We start from the raw sequence: 12,594 nt of genomic DNA, 5'->3' as shown, positions 1-12,594 counted from the left end.
TTCATACCCGATTCTGTAGACCGAACGGTAAACAGTCGACGTCGCCCTAAACACGTCATTACGGATCTTCCCGATCCATTAACGGTGCTTTTAGGTACCTCAAGCACCGGTCACCGTCCTCATCGAACCCGTCGTTTGTGACGAACGGCTCGACGAGTGAATTAACCCGTAGACACAGCCCACTGAGTTCCTCACCGGATCTTCTCAGTGGGTCGCGTTTCCGATCCGGTGGTAGATTCAGCGAAGCACTGCTCTTGCTAGGGCCAATGTTAGCAACGCTCCCGGTTTGAGCCCCGTGAGCTCACCCACACGTCAAGGAGAAGCTGAAATAGCCTCTCAAGGCTATCAGCATAGGTAGGAAAAAAAAAGTGGTGTTTATATATGGATATGTTTAAAATACATATGTATTTATTTATTTCTTTGCTTATCCCCGCCTGAAATAACTACTAATATCACTTGTTTTTCGCTTTTCATGTTTAGTGTTTTTTTTTGTTTTGTTTAATTTAATTTTGTTTTACATTCTCTTTACGATACGATTTAATTACTCTGTACTTGAACACACATTTCTAACAGGTATAGCGATACTACGCGTACGCAATATTTCTAGATTTCTTTTTTTTTACTCGTTGGTAGGCTAAGGGGCTATTTTAACTACGAGCGGAGCTAGATGTCGTGAAGGCTTTTGAGATCTTGGCGCAAAGATTTAATTCATAAAGCTCGATAGATGCTATCTAAACTATATGATCTTACAGAATCATATCTTAGTAACAGAGTAAGACATACGAATACGTATACTTTCGTTAGTATTCGTAACTGGATAAAGTTAAGGCTGGAGTTCTCCAAAGGAATGTCTAAGCCTAGTCCTATAACATGTTATTGTAAGTTTGTGATCGAAATAAAATAAAAACATAACTACATTTCTAGATGATACTGCTATCATGACTATAACGACGCCACAGAAAAAAAACGAGCAGCCCTCAGTGGATTAAGAAAGTCATTGGACAAAGAAGTGAAAAATGGGTAATATAATTAATACTACCCAGTGTCTATAGACAATCAACTGATGCCTTAACATCATGTTGCGATGTTTTCCTTGTACCATTTATTCGAACCAGACTGTTCAAGGTATACGATAAGTATAACGAAATAAATTATAGAATCATCTAACCAATAACTCATCACATTTTCAATATTAGCAACCTTTTTAATATTTTGATTAAAATCTTTTACATTATTGATATATTTTCATACTTTCATAGTTCACCTGTCATTGTGATAAACATGTTATTTTAACAAAAAAAGGAAAACAAATATAATAAAAATCGCTAAATTTTAAAGTTGTAATGTAAAAAAGTGTATGCAGCCCATTTTAATGTATTTAAAAAATGGCCGTTAGCAATGCCATGTTTTTATTCGAGGTTGTCGTCGAAAGTGTAAAGAGTTTGGTTCAAAGCCGACATCTGGTTATTAGGAGTGATTTTGCAGATATATTTTCTCTCGAACTCAAAGATCCGAAACAAATGCATATAACAATGCCAGAACCACCGCCTTTACCGCCCGAACCACCAGGGAAAAAGGGAAAGAAAAAAGCTGCTCCTAAAAAAGGAAAGAAAGGTAAAGGTAAAGGTAAAGGTAAAGTGGAAGAACCTCCTCCAGAACCAGCCATACAGTCGGGCCAATCAGTACTCTTCTCGAGTACCGCAGAATTTCTTTTACAAAATATGAAGAAATTTCCCATGGAAGTTTCTCTTTGGAGTAAAGAAGAAAATTTGGCTTTCATTGGTGCTACTTTCATTCCCTGGGATCCTATGTTCTTGTCTTATTTGGAAAAAATCTACAATTGCCAAGAGCCACCGCCCGTAACCTTAAAAGAAGAATATAATGTGTTTGAGGAAGGTACAGCAAAACTTATGGCAAAATTAGGCATCCAAATAAAGCTTTCGTATTTGTCTGATAGAGTAACAGTGGCTTTTCGGACTTTGACAGAAGATCCAGCTGTGAAAAAGTATCTGTATACCGGTATAAATTCTAAAACTACGTCTTACATGTGTACCATGAAGACTACAGATGAAATTTTCGAAGAAAATAGTAACAAAATAGACAATAATTACGTCGTTGACAAGCCAAAAACCGACCCTAAAATAGTTTATGCAGATTACAAAAACGCTCCGGGAGCTAACTTGAGTTTCTTTAAGGAAGGTGACTACTGTTGCATGGGGAAAGCCGATAAGCCTCCGGATTCATTATATAAAGCACCAGAAAAATGTCCAGATGTTAATTTCATTATTGATTACGTGCGAAACATAATCGTATCTTGTAATGATAATATGAGAATGCTAACTCCTCGTCCCACCATAAGACCTAGGATTCGAGCTACTGATATTGATAGGCTATGTTATTGTAAAGAGACTGCATGGCCGGAAGGCAAACTAGCCGAGCAATTCAGAAACGAAGTACAGAGTGGACCATGCCCTATCTGTACAAAAGGTGATACAAGCAAAATTGGAGGAACAGGACGCGTCAGTTTTGACGTCGCTAATATACGTGGTCCTTGTGGCAGGCCTGATTGTCGAATCGCTCGAGATATCAGAGCATATATTGAAAATTTAGTTGAAGAAGACAACAGAGAATTCAATATCAATGAAATAGTTGGTCCCTGTGGCAGCAAAACGTGTACACTTGCAGCAAAAATACAAGAGTTTTTGCGTCACGAAGGGCCTTTCACTCGAGGAACTACTCTAGAAGGTCTTTCTACTCAGTGTGCATGTGTAAAACAAATGCAGGAAGCTTTGACTAAAAAGAAATCATGCGATTCTCTCTGCGAAAAAGCGTGCGATGAAAGCGATAGCGAAGCTAGTCAATGTGATGGGCAAGAATGTCCATTCAAGAAACCAAGTGAACGAGTTTTTCAAGTTTATTACTGTACCGTCGAACACGGACAAGATAACAAAACAAGTGCAACGAATTCACCAGCATCTTCATCTTCAAATTTTAAGTATTGTTCGAGTAGCTGCCCGAGCGTCAAAGCTTCGCAGAAAACTCTATGCTCAAAAAGTGCTTGCTCTTCCGCCGCTATGACGAAGGATACAGACGACTCCAAATGTGAGACACCCTCGTGTCGTACGAAACAAGCTAATTTGACCCCAAGTCCAGCTGACAGCGATGTTGTACTAGACCTTGCTAACATATACAATTCATGTGGTGTGAAGACTTGCGATGTTGCTGAGAAAGTCAAAGACCTTATTGTTGACTTAAGCCAACAGAAGAAAAGCAAAGTTGACATTGATGATCCTTGTTACTGCGATTGTGTTTGCGATTTTAAATTTTCGAACAAAACCACGTATTGTGCTGTTTGCGGTGGCTATGAGAGCTTAGGTACTGATATGAAAGATCAGCCTGAATTTGCTAAGCCTCACCCTTGCCCTGTGTACCATAAGTTATATGACAAAAAATACATTAAGGTTAATAGCCCATGGCCTCAAGAAGATGAAAAGAAGAAGCAGAATGACACACTTAGTCTTAAAAGCATGAAAACTACAGCTTCCAAGACTGGAGCTTCATCGGATAAAAAGTTGGCCAGTTCGCGTTCAGCGAAAAGTTTTACAGACAAAAAGGAAGAAGAGACTAAAACAAAAAAACCTAAACAAGAGAAGAAGAAAATCGGAAAGTTCACGGCAAATGTAGAAGAAGAACGTTAGTTTTTTTTGAAATAATAATTGTTAAATAATATTTGCCGCTATTTATACATATAAGCCATCAATTAGTAAATTTGTATGTACGAGTATATTAGCAGCAGTGTTGAAGTAGGCAAAGAATATAGTGTTATGGTAATTTTGTACTTTATTGGATAAACTTGGATGTTCCTTTGAAGATCCTTTGGAAGATGAACATGGTATAATGACCTGGCACTATCCTATTTGTGCTACAAAGTAGTCAGCGTTTCAGGTATAGCGGGGCTGCCATAACATGGGTACCAAGCATCGTCTTCGTAGCCTAAAGGATAAGACGTCCGGTGCAATCATACCTAGCGATGCAACGGTGTTCAAATCCCGTAGGCGGGTACCAATTTTTCTAATGAAATATGTGCTTCACAAATGTTCACGATTGACTTCCACGGTGAAGGAATAACATCGTGTAAAAAAATCGTACCCGCAAATTATAATTTGCGTATTTATTGGTGGTAAGATCTTGCACGGGTAGGTACCACCACCTTGCGTATTTCTGCCGTGAAGCAGTAATGTGTTTCGGTTTTAAGGGCTGGGCAGCCGTTATAACTATACTGGGACCTTAGAATGTATATCTCAAGGTGAGTGGCGCATATGCGTTGTAGATGTCTATGGGTTCCAGTAATCACTTAACACCGGGTGGGCTGTGAGCTCGTACACCCATTTCAGCAATAAAAAAAAAGAATGGAGACTTCGACTCAATGTCTCGGGTTGAGTGACGGTATTCATGTTTTGATGCCTAAGGGCTCTTTCATAAATCAATAAAAATAATAAAGTTATTGTTTTTAGAACCAGTTGTAGTTGAAAAGAAACAGGAAATCAGGTATCCATATCCTCCTGTTCCAAAGAACATGGGATGGAATTGGACGGCAGAAGACATACCAGGAATGAAGGTGAGATTTCATTAGTTTTTTTAAGGTGTACAAGAGTCGCAGCTCAGTGTTATTTACTTAATGATATTTTATAAAGCTTAAAATATAATGGTTAAATATTTTGTGGAATAAATTTTAATATTTTCAATATTCTGTGGTTTGTATAGTCACGCATTAAGTGATAGATAGATAAGTAATCTTAAATTAAATTACTTGCGAAATTTTGAGATTTTTTAAATATTATATTAGTCAAATATTTGGAAGGTTGTAAAGAATAAACAAAACATTGAACCTTTTATAGTTTTAATTATACAAATAAATGACTTACAGCCAAGGCCTAAATGGAAACCAGGAGCAGCTAATAAAATATTGGTAAGGAGATACAGAGCTTTGAGGGAAGGTGTCGATGTTTTAGCCAAGAAAAAGAGAGCCCAGCAGCAAAGAAAGAAAAAGATAGAGCTTAAACCGACAATTGTGGTTACGAAAAAAGACGGAGAGTACACAGTACAGATGGAAGTTCTAAAACAGTATTCAAAAGAACGTTTAGTTCACCAATTTCCTTACGAAGAAAAACAACCTCTAGTTTACACTATTGGTAAAACGGAAGAAGAAAAAGTTAAAATACAAAAACGTCGTGAGAGGAAAGAACGTAGAGAAACGAGAAGAAAGAGTAGATTGTTACAGTCCACATTCAGAGATAAATGTCAAGAAATTTGTTTGAAAGCGTACAACCAAGCCATAGGTTTGCTTCCACCGCCAAACCCCAATGATCCAGATTGTCCTTGCAGCACTCAACCTCTCGAAAACCTAACTCCTCCGATTGACTCGTGCTCCTGCTCTGACGAAGCTAGTGTTTCCAGTAGCGATACCGATGGTGACGAATGGACTATCGAATTCAGTCCGCCGGCAGCAAAGTGGGATGCAAAAGCTAAACACCCTCCGCTCTTGAATGACAACGAGACCCAATACACTTATTTGGATTACAAAGTTAAATTAGTAGATAAACATGGTAGTCCTGTACCAAGGTTCTTTAAAGGCCCGGATGGGAAACAAGAATGCAGTGATCTAGGTGGTTTCTGGGGCCCGGATCATTTCTGGATGGAAATAAACAAAGATGGATACATAGGTCCAGATAATCGTTGGGTACCAATGAACTTTACCGGACCCGATGGTATGTTTTACTCTGCCGAAGAGGGTTTTTTCACGGACAGCAATGGTCGTAATTTGAAGATTGGTGTGGATGGCTACATCGATAAAGATGGAAAATGGGCGTGGTACTCCAAGTCGAGAGGAGCTAGGAGTGGTAAATCAAAATCAACTTTAACATCATCGACTATTGGTAATAAAAAAATTATCAAAGAGGTTAAACCTGACTTGGTACAGAAAAGTAAGCTCGATGAAAAGGGTAAAAGCCCACAAATAACTCCAGAGATCGGTGCTAAAAGTAAAAAAGCGCTCCCTGCAAAAGTTAATTTCAATAACGAAAATAAAACACGGAAAAGTGTTTCTAATTCGGTACCGAAATCGAAGAACCCAATTGTTATGAACGTTGCTGTTAAATATACTAGGAGTAAGTCGCCGGCTAAGTTCCAAGGAATGTCGTATATGGATCCCAAAAAACTAGCTAAATATCGCGAAATAATGCAAGGACTCGAAATATATGATGATCTGAGAGAGTTGAAACCTCCGATGAAAGCTAACAGAGCCTCAAATACACCCAGAAAGAAAATTTCCCCCTTCACTATGCATGACTCGTCGCTCAGTAAGAAATATTCAAATTGTACACGTGAATCATCATTAACAAAATGTTAAATTAGATGTAAACTATTTTATCATTTCGTTTTATTCTTGTTTCTCAAGAAAAAGATATGAGCCTTCATGAGTTTTAGTCTAACAATCAAAGCCGTTGATAAGCATCTTAAATGCAAGATACTAATCATCTGTTTAGCGTGTTTAATTTCAAGTCCAGCTTGTAAAGTAGCGTGAAAAATATTTTCATCTTAATTGTTTGCATATTAAGGCTGTTTAATTTGGTATGCATGACTGCTTCGCAGACTCATCTGCCTATTTCTAATTTGAAGAGCTCAGAATTAAATTCTGTCATCACCATCAGCCTAAATAATCGGAGACAAATGACGTCGTCGTTGAAGTCGTCGTGGCCTAAAGGATAAAGACGTTCGGTGCATTCGTGCTGAGCGATGCACCGGTGTTCGAATCCCAGGCGGGTACCAATTTTTCTAACGAAATACATACTCAACAAATGTTCACGATTGACTTCCACGGTGAAGGAATAACAACGTGTAATAAAAATCAAATACGAGAAATTATAATTTGCGTAATTACTGGTGGTAGAACCTCTTGTGAGTCCGCGCGGGTAGGTACCACCACCCTGCCTATTTCTGCCCTGGAACAGAACAGTAATGCGTTTTGGTTTGAAGGGCGGGGCAGCCATTGTAACTATACTAAGACCTTAGAACTGATATCTTAAGGTGGATTTACGTCGTAGATGTCTATGGGCTCCAGTAACCACTTAACACCATGTGGACTGTGAGCTCGTATAACCATCTAAGCAATAAAATAATGATAATAATAATACACTTCATATAAACGAGCTCAGGATCAGGGGCGCTGTGCTATTGTGCCATTGAGTCAGTCAATAAGGCTATAGACTACCACTGCTGCTTGTAGGACTACCCCGAGGTTTGTCACAATGACTGGAACTAATGTGATGAACTAGCTCAGGCACCACCCGCAGCCAGTGGATTCCTGCGACCTTTTACAGGTTTTCGATCCACGTTGTGGGTGACCTGCTCATGCTGCACCTTATGATGCGCGGGCATTACCCGAGACCCCTTTTTGACCCCTGCAGACATTTGTTCTGCGAGCAAAGTGTCCCGCTGCTGTCACTTCAACCTCGTGATCCTGCGGGCTATGGCAGTTACCATGATATTCGTAGGAATCCGATCATTCCAGATTCGATCGCAAAGGGAAACTCCTAGCAAAGTCCATTGCTCCTTGGGTGACTCTTCTCACTGTATGTCATTACTGGCAATCCATTTCCGATCCTGCGGACAGAATGGAAAGCAGTCGACGTCGCCCAAAACACGTCATCTCGGATCCTCCCGATCCACTAACGGTGCTTTTAGGTACTTCAAGCACCGGTCACCGTTCTCGTCGAACCCGTCGCTTGCGATGAAGGGCTCGACGAGTAAATTAACTCTCAGACACAGCCCACTGAGTTTCTCGCCGGATCTTCTCAGTGGGTCGCGTTTCCGATCCGGTGGTAGATTCTGCGAAGCACGGCTCTTGCTAGGGTTCGTGTTAGCATCGTCGTCAGGTTTGAGCCCCGTGAGCTCACCTACTAGCCACGGCTACGCTGAAATAGCCTCTCAAGGCTATCAGCTTAGGTAGGAAAAAAAAAAAAACTGGCAATATTCATTGCAGTATTTGGGATGAGAAAATTCTGCCTAATTTTCTAACCGCTACCGATCCGAGTTAAATTCGACGATTTGCCACTTTCTCAAATTTAGGCTAACTCAGCTGAACAGTTTGTCCTAAGTATTCATTAGTTACTTAAACAGATATTGACCTTCATTATAAAATTGAAAACCTTTAAAAACAGTTGTCAAAAAATGTCAAGTAGAAACAAAGTAAAAAAACAGTTTGTCACATAAATTTCGGCAGCGAAATAAATTGCAAGTATTTTACTTTATAATTCGGTTAGAATTACTCTAGGGAAAAATCATGTGGTAAAGATTTACCAAAAAGCAATTTAGAAAGAATCCTGTATTAGAAAGTGTTTTTGAAAATGACTTTTTCGGATTCGATGTTCTTATTTGAGATCACTGCAAATAGCTTTAAGAGAGTCAGCTCTGACAAAGAATTCCTTCTTAAAGTCAAATTTGCAGATGTATTCACAATTGATTTATCTAGTATTCATGGCAGTAACAAGGGCAGGAGAAAGAAAATTAGAAAATCAAAGGTTTGCCACGAATCAGATGAATCACTTCCAATAGACGAACATAAGGAATTGTACCAATCCATTTTATTTCCTATGAACATTAGATTGCTAATGAAAACTATAAAGTTAAATCCTATTTGTATCTTAATATACAAAAAGGAAAATTCTACACAGTTATTTGGTGAAACAAAAATACCGTGGGATCCAATGACATATGATTATTTATCGAAACTTTTGCATGGGGATAATCCAGAATCTGTTCTGTTTTCCGCCGATTGCTATGGTCCGTCTAATCATTCGGCAGAATGTATAGTGATTTTTAAAGTAAATATACGATTAGCGCTTGTAAATAATACGTGCAATATTTTAAACGCTTCAATTGGAAGCAAAACATCGTTTATCAAAAAGCCATTAATTAACGATTTTAAGAATGATAAAATCAATACCGCTTTCAATAGTAAACATTTGAATTACGCACATAAAAGTGGTAGAAGGTCACTGATAAATAAATCCAAAGATAATTTTAATGAAGTTAAAAATCTGGATCGATCTAGCAGTAATATTTTGAATAAAAGTTCAAACTTTGAAAGAAATGATGAACCTATAGAAAGTGTTTGCACAGAAAATAATTCTAATGAATCTGAATTAGTGAACGAAAGACAAATAGATCTACTAAATTACATATTGGGAGAAGATAATGGTCCAAAGAAAAACCAAGTTTACTCTGTCAATTATTTTACCGTTGACAGCAATCGGCCTAGTTTGCCGGAAGAAAAAATTGGCTTGCTAAATATTACAAAATGCGATAATCCCCAATGTGAAAAAACGAATTCTGAAAAAAATAATTGTAAACCAGACCAAGGGATTCGCCTTGATTTATCTGATCTACAAAAAGGTTGCTGCAATATTATTGAAACAGTTGACGAAATTAGTGGAAAAATTAACGCTAATTTGACTGATAAAGGTCCATGTTTTTGCTCTTGTGAGTGCACGTTTGGGTTTACAAGGAAAACAACGTATTGTACCACATGTGGAGGTTACGAAAATACTGGCGAGGACCTTCATAAGGGACAGGAGATTTTCCCCTGTCCCATATTCCATAAGCTTGTTGATAAAAATAAGCTTAAAACGTTAAGTACATCTGGCAGTGAAAGTAAAAAGAAGGACGACAGTCAAAGAAGTGGTAAAGGTTCAAAATCGGCAGCATCAGACAAAAGGTCAGCTGCTCCAGATAAGAGTGTAGAATCCGAAAGAGATACTAAAAAAGGGAAAAAGAAAAATAAAGATGACAGATTTAAATTCAACTACGGATATCAAGGTATACGTACGTACTTTGTTTTTTTTTTCCATCAAAGTTTGCGCTAACATCAATTGTGCATAAATACTTTTTTATGTTACAGCCCCTCAGATAGGCCACAGTCAATGTGCTTTACCCTGTACTGGCACTTTAGGAGTAGTACCTAAAAATATGGGATGGTTGTGGACAGCTGATAATGTGCCAGGCTTGAAGGTATCTTATAATTTCTTTTTGCTAAATAGTGATACATCTTTGTTTTTTTTTTATTTTGTTTTTTTTTCATAGTTTCGCCCGATGTGGAAGCCAGGAGCCACAAATAAACATGTAGTGAGGTTACTTAGAATAGCACGAAATCCAGATGACGTCTTAACTAAAAAGAAGAAAAAAGACACTGGGAAGAAGAAAAGGCCTTTAAAGAGACCTTTGCTAGTGGTACAAAAGAAAGATGGTGAATACACTGTGACTATGGAAACAATGAAAACATATGCGAAACCGAGAGCTGTTAATCAAGTTCCGTATGAAGAGAAACCTCTAGTCACATACACCATAGGGAGAACGGATGAGGAGAATAAGCAGCGACAGAAAAGAAAAGAACGAGAACAAAGACGCCTTGAAAGAGCCCAGCGACAATTTGTGCAAAGCGCTTTCAAAGACGTTTGCCGTGAAATATGTTTGAAAACTTATCAACAAGCCCTTGGTATTTTACCCGATGCCGAAAGTCCTGACTGTCCATGCTTTCCAGCGATTACGGACGAAGTCAAAGCCAACATCGATGCATCGTGTTCATGTTCGGCGGATAGTTCAACAATGGCCTCAGAAACGGATTCTGATGAATGGCTTATTGAATTCACACCACCTGTTGCATATTATGATTCGGGTTACAAAAAAAAGAAAGTTTTAAAAGTTGACAACACCACCCAATACACATACCTGGATTACAGAGTAAAGCTTTTGGACAGATATGGTAATCCTGTTCCTAGGTTCTTCAAGGGGCCCGATGGAAAGCAACAATGTAGCGACCTGGGCGGATTTTGGAGTCCTGATCACAAGTGGTTGGATATAAACATCGATGGTTACGTTGCTCCGGACGGACGATGGGCACCGAACAATTTCATCGGTCCACATAATGAACAAGTTGATTGTGAAACTGGAAAATTCCAAATGGTGAACGGAAAATGGTTGGTCGTAGGGATTGATGGCTTTATTGATCCCCAAGGAAAATGGAGATTTTATAAAAAATCTCGAAACATAACGTCGCTAAAGAAGAGCAGAAAGGGCGATAAAAGTGGTATTAAACCCACATACAAGCCTTCTGAAGCAAGCTGGAGTTGTTTTGGTGACGCATCACCGAAGGAGTTATCAAAAATGGGTATTTTAGGCCACGGACAAGACAAAAAGCTTTTGCTGTCGACATTAAAAGACATGCTAGCCCATGGAGACGATGTCAAAATCCCTCAACCATTTGTTATTCCAAAAAGTCCTCTGTCAAGCAAGAGGAAAGACAACAACGAGCAAAGAGTGGCAAATAACGTTTACACTTCCCTTTTAGAAAAGGCTAAATGTAAACATCCTGTACCCTCCGATAAAGGTGTTGTAGCCATGGATGAGTTTGGAAATAAAACATATTTCCGTTTAAAAGACTTCAAGAATACTAGACCGGAACAGAGGCTAGACACTTTAAAAGTTCAAGGCATTAGTTTGAGTTCTTTTCACGTACCGTGTTTTCATTCGTTTATAAACTCTGAGTTGATGAAACAACAACAAATAGAGAAGCTTCTCGCATTGTCAGCGAACAGCAAGTGTGCTAATACTCAAGCAGGCTGAGTGTGTTACTGTGTTTAACTTATTGTTTGATTTGATGCATAATTTATTGTTGTATGTAATATGTATTAAGTTAATCTGTTAACGGTTTTAGGTTACATTTTGTTATGTTATATAAGATGAAAATTATTTATGTTTTCTGTTCTTGTTTCGTGTTAACCTCTTTTAATTGAAGTTTTTCAGTATTTTTCATTTTGAAGATTCGTAAAGTAAGCGTTTTTTTTCTTTTTTTTTTAATACTTATTTTATATTTTATGTTATTTAATGAATACTTATGATATTATCAGGTGAAAAATGGGTGGAAGCCTGGTGCCATTTCTAAGCGTCTCCTACGTATTTTTAAGGCAGGGAAATTGCGGAACGCGACTTCGATAAAGTCGAAACCAGCTGAAAAACCTAAGAAGGATGCAAAAGACAAACCTACAGTTTTAATTACTAAGTTAGACGGGCGATATTGCCTTGAAATGCAAGTGCGAGATGGAATCTCCCATAAGGAATATCAACCGTTGAAATACAGTATCACCGGTAGCAGTCATGATGCTAAGATTAAAATAAATTCAGAGAAAAGACAGAGATATTCGAACAAAACAGCATTAGATGGCGTATCGTTAGATTCTCAACGATCGGAATTGGATATATGTCGAAGGAGCAACCGTCTAGATGATCAATCTGAGAATAATTTAAGTTTTGAGGAAGACTTGAGTTCTGAATGTTCTTCGATTTTTTATTGGGAGTTACAATATTCACCGCCAAATACCCGACGTAGGTAGATGATGTTCTGTGGTATTTTAATATTCATTTTTAAGGTTATTCATTTAGTAAACATTTAAAAGGTCTTTGTGTTTACGTTATTCCTACACGATAATATCCCTGTATACGTTAAAGACCGTAACTGTGTTTATGTATTATTTGGTTCCA

The 12,594-nt window shown here is 38.2% G+C and overlaps 3 protein-coding genes across 3 annotated transcripts; all 3 read left to right on the top strand.

Annotated features, from left to right (window-relative positions):
* The first annotated feature begins 1,379 nt into the window (after positions 1 to 1,379).
* On the top strand, positions 1,380 to 6,429 carry LOC114249012 (uncharacterized). Its single transcript, XM_089730123.1, has 3 exons — positions 1,380 to 3,693; positions 4,515 to 4,618; positions 4,928 to 6,429. Exons 1-3 carry the CDS (start codon positions 1,386 to 1,388, stop codon positions 6,407 to 6,409), a joined length of 3,894 nt encoding a protein of 1,297 aa, XP_089586249.1. The 5' UTR covers positions 1,380 to 1,385; the 3' UTR covers positions 6,410 to 6,429.
* A 1,949-nt stretch (positions 6,430 to 8,378) lies between these two features.
* LOC149502127 (uncharacterized) lies at positions 8,379 to 12,512 on the top strand. The gene is made up of 2 exons (XM_089730121.1): positions 8,379 to 9,876; positions 9,959 to 12,512. The coding sequence occupies exons 1-2, from the start codon at positions 8,406 to 8,408 to the stop codon at positions 10,138 to 10,140; spliced, it is 1,653 nt and encodes a 550-aa protein (XP_089586247.1). The 5' UTR covers positions 8,379 to 8,405; the 3' UTR covers positions 10,141 to 12,512.
* LOC114249003 (uncharacterized) lies at positions 10,150 to 12,512 on the top strand. Its single transcript, XM_089730122.1, has one exon. It carries the CDS (start codon positions 10,150 to 10,152, stop codon positions 11,677 to 11,679), a length of 1,530 nt encoding a protein of 509 aa, XP_089586248.1. The 3' UTR covers positions 11,680 to 12,512.
* Positions 12,513 to 12,594: the final 82 nt, after the last annotated feature.

Source organism: Bombyx mandarina, chromosome 10 (genome assembly GCF_030267445.1).
Source record: "Bombyx mandarina strain Sakado chromosome 10, ASM3026744v2".
Lineage (NCBI taxonomy): Eukaryota > Metazoa > Arthropoda > Insecta > Lepidoptera > Bombycidae > Bombyx > Bombyx mandarina.
Note: the sequence above shows the minus strand (reverse complement) of the source record. Positions and strands in the feature narration are given on the sequence as shown.